General features: G+C 37.2%; 1 protein-coding gene across 1 annotated transcript; it reads left to right on the forward strand.

Moving 5' to 3' along the window:
* The first annotated feature begins 589 nt into the window (after window positions 1-589).
* On the forward strand, window positions 590-3,743 carry LOC120343169 (uncharacterized). The gene is made up of 6 exons (XM_039412296.2): window positions 590-725; window positions 1,128-1,307; window positions 1,581-1,811; window positions 2,420-2,591; window positions 2,861-2,989; window positions 3,079-3,743. The coding sequence occupies exons 1-5, from the start codon at window positions 611-613 to the stop codon at window positions 2,985-2,987; spliced, it is 825 nt and encodes a 274-aa protein (XP_039268230.2). The 5' UTR covers window positions 590-610; the 3' UTR covers window positions 2,988-2,989; window positions 3,079-3,743.
* The last annotated feature ends 4,072 nt before the right edge of the window (window positions 3,744-7,815 follow it).

Genomic DNA, 7,815 nt, shown 5'->3' on the forward strand with positions numbered 1-7,815 from the left:
CATTGGATGTTTCTTTTTTATTTATTGCTGCAATATATAATTTATTAACATCAACTGTATGAATGCAATTGCTCGTTTTGTTGATGAAAATCAACAGGTATCATAATATGACTAAAATGTTGTGTGGCCCGCTCACTCAGCGGTGACTGATAAAATAGCACGCGACAGCAAATAGATTCGTCACCCCTGATTTAAACTAATAAGCAGATCATAGACCTGAACTCTCGCTAGTAACGTTAGAACTGCTGCAGAACGCATGAACAATACTCACAAACACAATGGTAAACAACTTGACGAGATGAAAAATTCACGCGTCAGTTTTTCACAATGAAGTTTATACACTATTTACAAAAATTTCCAGTCTTCCAATAATATTGATTTTTCCTGATAAACAACGTTAGGCAGAGTACAGATCAACCCGATATTAGTGTCGTTTTATTTCTATTGCATGTTTTATTGCGTGAAATGACGTAATCTCGTCTCAACGTGACAAGTATTGATCATGGTGAAGACTTTAGTTCATAACCATCCTAATTTTTAGTTTGCATTATTCATTCGTATTTTGAAACACAATGTATGTGTGCAATTTTATGGTAAAGCCTCGGGGTAGATGATACAACCTTGTTTTTGTAATTTATATAGAAAATTACTAGCGCAATTCGGAATGACTGCGTTGGATGAAATCATAATTTTACTTTTATTGGTTATGATGAAAATTTGCTTCGGTAAGTAGGCTACTGTAGCGTAATTGTTATATACACTGTGATAAAATTATTTGTAGCATATAAATATGAAAAGTTTATAAGTCTAAAATATATTTATTCGTTTATATTGTACCGAACTACAGGAGTTTACATGCAGTCATGCATATATATATATAAAGTATCTCTCTCAAATTCCCAAGAAATCGTATTTGAAATGGACAATGTTTAAAATATCCTACCTAAATAAAAACAGCTTGATAATCCGAAGGGTATTGGCTTGTCGTCGGTATAACTCAAGCTCGAACTCAAGATCTATTATTCGAAGCTACAGTGCTGTTTGGTTATTTGGACAACGATTCAAATTCAACTAGAGTTGAGGATATCCATTAAAATTAAAGCAATAGTGCCACAAATTATTTTCAGGACAAAGAGGAGTTTGGTTGAGTGGCAAAAGGTCGTATGAATATTATATTTCACCTGGAAACTTTACTGGAACATATTACGAAGCAGAATCATCCTGTAAAAAGGTTGGCGGAGAACTGGCGTTCATAAAGTCGGAAAAAACCCAACTATTCATCGGAAACTTGGTATTAGAATGTACAGGTAAATGATATGTATATATGTTATATTATATTCATATATTGCATATATTTCAAACTAAATATTACTTAATAATTGAGTTTTTTGTTTCGTAACATATTTTACGTGCAATTAAATTACTGTAAGGCTCAACTATAAGATTGAAGGATTTTTATATATACAAAGTTTTGCTGAGACCACGGCACAAACGCCCGATAGTCTTACGAGAAAGAGGCGTTTTGAAAGGCGATTGGGATCATACACTCATTTCTATTCCTAACCATACATCACAAATAGGGAAAGCATCAGGGTATTTCATTGGATTGCGCGACGTTCACAATAACGGCACTTTTCGGTGGAATGATGGAACACCGATGGAGTATCAGAATTGGAATGAAGGTCAACCAAATGTAAGAGGAATACAAACATGCGTAACCATGGGATTTAGACAGTCGGATGAGCAACTACGCTGGCATGATTATTATTGTGCAGATGGGGGAATGGGATTTGTTTGCCAACGAAAGAAATGTGAGTGTAATATAAAATGAGTTATGTAAATTTTTACTGCTTTGAAATATCAAAACATTTCTATATTGAGAATCGGCACGTTCTTGAGGCATGAGTTAATTGTCTGAAATTGCAGTGCCCCTATGATTCATTCGTTACATATGCATGTGGAAAACGGAAACATAGCAAATAAACATTTCTATATTTTTATTAAAACAGATTTGAAACAGCTGTGTGGATAAAATGAAAACCCGTTTCACTGCTATGACTCAGAATAAGTTAAATATTTATTAGGTCAAATTTCTCATTTAAAGCATTCCAGCTAAAAACCATACAAAAACATTGATGACTATTAACTTTTTGAAGTAGTGTCATTTCTTTGCCAATGCGCGTTGAAAAAACTTCTGTTAAAAGTAAGAAGTTCTAGTTAAAGCGATAAGCGCAGGTGAATTCATTTGTGCATTGCAGCAGTAAAAATAATACTTCGTCATATGCCGTTGTAAAACGTGATCCCAGCCCATGCAACCATTACATGAAGGACTAGATCATTACTTTTAATACAAAAGCGAATTTAAAATAATATAGCTATTCTTGGCACGTCTAATTAAATACATGATTGCATTTTTTAGGTCCTAGGGGATGGACTCGTAAAAAGAAATATAGAAATATTAAAAATTCTTGCTTCGATGATCGTGGCTTTAAATTAGATGCAGCAAGTTTTATGGTTGGATTCACTGCACCATTTCTTTTACTAGTTATTGTTATAACAGCTTTTGTAATGTATCATAAAAAGATTAAAAGGTAAAAAAAATATATTGTTTTTCTGTGTATTACTTATATATGTCATTCAGAGTAATAAAACCCAGTAACAATACTCAAGCTTCGTAGTTTATGAATTTATATATATACAACAAACAAAGCTTTAGATGAGAAGCTAGGCTATTTAGGAAGTACCTTCAAATATATTTTTTCAATGATATTTAATAAATATATTTAGTTGGTTCATAAAGTCAAATATTTTTACTATTTGTAACTTTACTCAAAGATTCATATTTATATCTTCATTTCAGAAATAAACCTGATAAAGAGGCCCAAGTAAAACAAGAACCTGATAAAGAGGCCCAAGTAAAACAAGAACCGATTTATGATGTTGTAGCTGCTGATGACTATAGACTGGAAGACAACAAGAGCGTATGAAGGTATGTAGTTGCAAATGCAGATCAGCACATTTTATGTATGTAATTTACAAACCAATAATTATCCAAGTACACTTATGCATACATTTCAGACGCACCTCAGCTATTTGCAAGAACTTAATCGAGGAAAGCAGGCAATGGCATTCGCACCCTCTTACACGACGAGCAGAAAATAATTCGAAGTTGAAAAAAATTATGAAAGAGAAAACTTCATTATTCAAACTGCTGTGTTTCACAAACTTAACATTATTTGCAAATAGCCATACAAACTTAACGTTATTTGCAAATAGCCATAATACTATTTCGTATGTTGTTGTCCGCCTGCCTGGAGTCTATTGAACCATAATCTCAATTTAACATCCATACTAAAATCATGCAGAACATGTACTGCAGGCATTAGCAATTGTTATTTATACTCTATAATATATTGTATAAGTATTTATGTTTATCATTTTAAATCATTTAAATTGGCATATAATGGAAATTAGTAAAGATGACGATGACCCGTGTTTCGAAACGTTCGGAAATGCTGGTACAATATTTAATATACATAAACGGTACCAATGCAGAAGTACAAAAAGCATGAATTGAGAAGGATGGTTATTACAATACAAGAAAACGAAAAATTTGGATAAAAGTGCAATGTTAGACTTAGTTTTTGGCTTTGACGAAGATTTTTATATGCAATAATAATATGTACAATTTTCGTGATTGCCTTGAACGGACTTTTGAATATAAATGGCCATATATCGACATTTGGCAGTAGCATAAGATATTTTGTCGATTCTGGAAATACACATCACATTGTCACTGCAAGAGAAAATAGCAATAAATTTGCAATTTTCGAAAATAGCGAAATCGATTCAAGATGACAAAAAAGGTTATTATGAAATTATGATGCAAATAAGAAATTCATTTTCAACAAAGAAGGGAGCACTCCATCGCCGAAAAATGAGTCAGTAATATTGTAGCGAATTTGGATTGTAACTATGGATTTTAATATTATTTAACCCTTTCTTATTAACAGTATGTTGAATTCAATGAAACTGGTCATTTTAGCTGTTTCCCTGATTATGATTTATCGCGACAGCTTCAAGCCTTAGCTTTGTGCGTATAGCCCTCTTTTGTATCGACCAATTGGGATGACGTGTGTTTCCGGCCTTCGTTCGGGAGTTGGAATATAGCGTGTTTTTCATGTTCTCGCTATTCTTACGTTTTGGATTCGAACTTAAAACCGTATTAAAGTTTAAGTGTATACTTGGATTCAGTTGGATTGTGCATCTTTACAATATACGAACATTTGGCATACAGCACATTGTGTGCTTATTGACTTCTGAGGAGTTCAGATTGCAGTTATACTCTATTAAACGTGTGTCAATACAATACCACGTGAGTGGACAGGCAGATAGGGCCAAGAATCCCAAATATTTATGATAATCACCGTCGTGTCTGCCGGACAAGGAACCATTAAGAATTTCATATCAACAAGTTGAAGACCAATTTCAATATTGTTTATTCAGAATTTTAACAACAGCGACAAGATTAAAAGATAAGTAGGATTCTGAAAGCAGTCGAAATAATTCAACCCTCTTAGAATGAATTCGAAGCAAATAAGTATAGCAATACAAACTACGGAGTTTTCTCCTCGTAAAACTACACAATCTATAATGACGCCGCCAAGTACCCCGGAAAATATTAGTTCTCAGCAGGAATCAATGGCGCGAACGTCGACTAGTTCAAGTTCAACTGATGATTCTAAAGTGGGAATGCTACCTGAAAATTATATCAAGTTTTTAAGCATTAATGAACGCGAACCTATTTGGGAACACGATGTTGACCAATGGATTGACATCGTAACTACAGACTTCAAATATTTCGGAATCCAGGATCCCGAATTTAAACTGCGTTACCTAATTCAGAGTTTTACGACAGAACAGTACGCTAAGATGAAAGAATTTATGCCAGATCGAGACATTCCGGTAACAAAAAAAGATTATGACGACTTCTTAAACGCCATCAAAGAAATGTTCGAGTTGTCTTTTATCGAGCAGATTGAGGCCCTAGGACTGGGCCCTAAATGCAAGAAAATGACGCCTACACAAATATACAGCTTGATTTGCCGCAATTTAGATTTCTACACGGTAAATAACAAAATCCCAGAGCAAATATTGGGATTTTACTTTGTTCGACTTGTTCCAGAATCTGTTGCTATATATGTGAGACGACTTCTCGCCAGAAGTGGAACTAAACTCTCAATGAGTAAAATTGTAGAAATGGCAGAGAATTTTTGGGATATCAAGTGCGCATTAGATGCTGCTAACGATCCACAAACAAAACCACATTCTGATACAGAAGCTTACGCTGAGTTATTGGCAGAAATGAAGAAGATGCGATTGGAAAATCAGCAATTAAAAAGTCAGTTAGACAAACTTTTAGAAAAGAAATAACTTACTTGCATCCAGGGGAGGTCGCTACGCTACCCGCGAGGGGAAATGTATAGAAATATTTTTAGTAAATTAAGAAGCAGATGTTTGTTTGAAGTTTGTTGGAGGACCCGGGTCGTTGCGCCGGACGAATGGCGGGAAATTCGTCCGGCGCTCTGCCCCCGACCCCTTCAGTCCATTAAGAAGTTCAAATACCACGTAATAAACTGATCACCCCTAACCGGAGTCGAATTTTTCCAATTTTAATGTCCGTGATCACTCAACCGTGACGAATTTTTTTTGACACAAACTAGACCTCAACTACCTTGTATGACCCGAATATGGCACCTCTACCTTCTACCATTCTCGAGATATAACGTAAAATCACTGGAGCGTGACTGAGGAGATGAGGAAATAAAATTTCTTTCAAAAGAGATTCAAATAATTTTTCTTAACATGCCCATGCCTTTACTTTCTTAATAGGTCTTTTCAGAGGCCTGCAATAAGCCAAAATCACTAGACCATGACTGGGGAGTGAGAGAAAAAAAATTTCTTGAAAAAAGCATTAAACTAAATTTTCCCAACATACCTATCTATTTTATTTCTCGATAGCTTTATTTTTATGTGCGCAACCTTCTTACGCCACTGGAGGGCGATTGGGAGGGGGATGTCCCAAGATTCAGGTGGTGAAATATTCTATATATTAGTCCCTTTGGGATTTAAGCATCACTTTGCCCAAAAACCAATTCCAAGTGCTCCTAATAGTCCCAAAACCATATTACCTAAGTGGGCGTGGCTTTCCACACGTTTTTTCATCACTGGGGGGGGTGGTGGCACTGCCCCCACCCCCAATTATACTTGGAAAAATTCCCAATACTCGGGCAAACTCTTTCTGACCCCGGAAACAAAGCTAAACGTCCTCTAAACCCCAAACTCACTCTTGCGTGACTTGATGGACAGCCGATTGACCAATCAGCAGCCTTGGGCCCCTAAAATCCCGTTTTGGCCCACTTCCTTTGGCCCGATCGCTCCCAAAAATTTTCTGTGTTCGTTTGGTAACTACCTCCCGCTACATGCCAAATTTCGGCCCGATTGGCCCGCCAGTTTTCTGGGAAATGGTAATTCATAGGGCCTTAGCCACTAGACTTCGTCACATTATTTTTGCTCTACGAGCAAAGGCTTTCTACCATTACTGTGCTTTCGCACTAAAGTGCTACAAGTTTGCCGGACCATCCAGGGTCGGTCGCTTCGCTACCCGCGAGGGGAAATGTAAGAAAGAGATTTGAGTATAAAAGAGCGGATGTTTCATTATGAGTTTGTTGGATGCACCAGGGTCGTTGCGCCGGACGAATGGCGGAAATTCGTCCGGCGCGTAGCCCCCAGCCACTTTAGTTCATTAAGTAGTTTAAATAACACGTCATAAACTGATCGCTCTCGATGGATGTCGATTTTTATCAATTTTTAGATCCGTGATCACTCGACCGTGACGAAATTTTTTAGGCATAAACTTCACTCCAACTACCTTGTACACCCCAAATATGAGACCCCCATCTATTACCGTTCTCGAGATATGGCAGAAAATCACTGGACCGTGACTGAAGGCTACTAGAAAAAAAATTCCGCTGATACGTGATTGGAATAATTTTTCTGATCATGCCCATGCCTTTAGATTATTGATAAGACCTTCCAGAAGCCGGCAAAAGGCCAAAATCACTAGACCGTGACGGAGACATGGGAGCAAAAAAATTTTCTTAAAAAAGTATTAAACTAAATTTTCTCAACTTACCTATGTATTTTTTTTTCTCAATATCTCAAATCTTAAGCGCAACATTCCGAACTCACTGGACCGTTACGGGGAAGGGGAATCCCCAAAGTTCGGGTGGTTATATATTCTATTAATTAGTCCCTTTGATATTTAGGCATCACTTTGCCCGAAAACCGATTCCAAGTGCTCCTAATCGCCCAAAAACCATATTACCTAAGTGGGCGTGGCTTTCCACACGTTTTCTCACCACTGGGGGGGTGGTGGCACTGCCCCCACCCCCAATTATACTTGGAAAAAGTCCCAATACCCGGGCAAACGCTTTTTGGCCCCGGAAACAGAGCTGAACGGCCTCTAAACCCCAAACTCACTCTTGCGTGACTTGATGGACAGCCGATTGACCAATCAGCAGCTCCGGGCCACTAAAATCCCGTTTTGGCCCACTTCCTTTGGCCCGATCGCTCCCAAAAATTTTCTGTGTTTGTTTGGTAACTACCTCCCGCTACATGCCAAGTTTCGTCCCGATTGGCCCGCCAGTTTTCTGGGAAATGGTTTTTACCAGCGACGGCTGTTAATGTACTTCCAGCTTTAGTCTTTCGTGCAACGAATTCTGATCTATACTGTGCATACGCACTTTCAGTGCT

The sequence above is a fragment of the Styela clava genome, chromosome 3 (assembly GCF_964204865.1).
Source record: "Styela clava chromosome 3, kaStyClav1.hap1.2, whole genome shotgun sequence".
NCBI classification, from domain to species: domain Eukaryota; kingdom Metazoa; phylum Chordata; class Ascidiacea; order Stolidobranchia; family Styelidae; genus Styela; species Styela clava.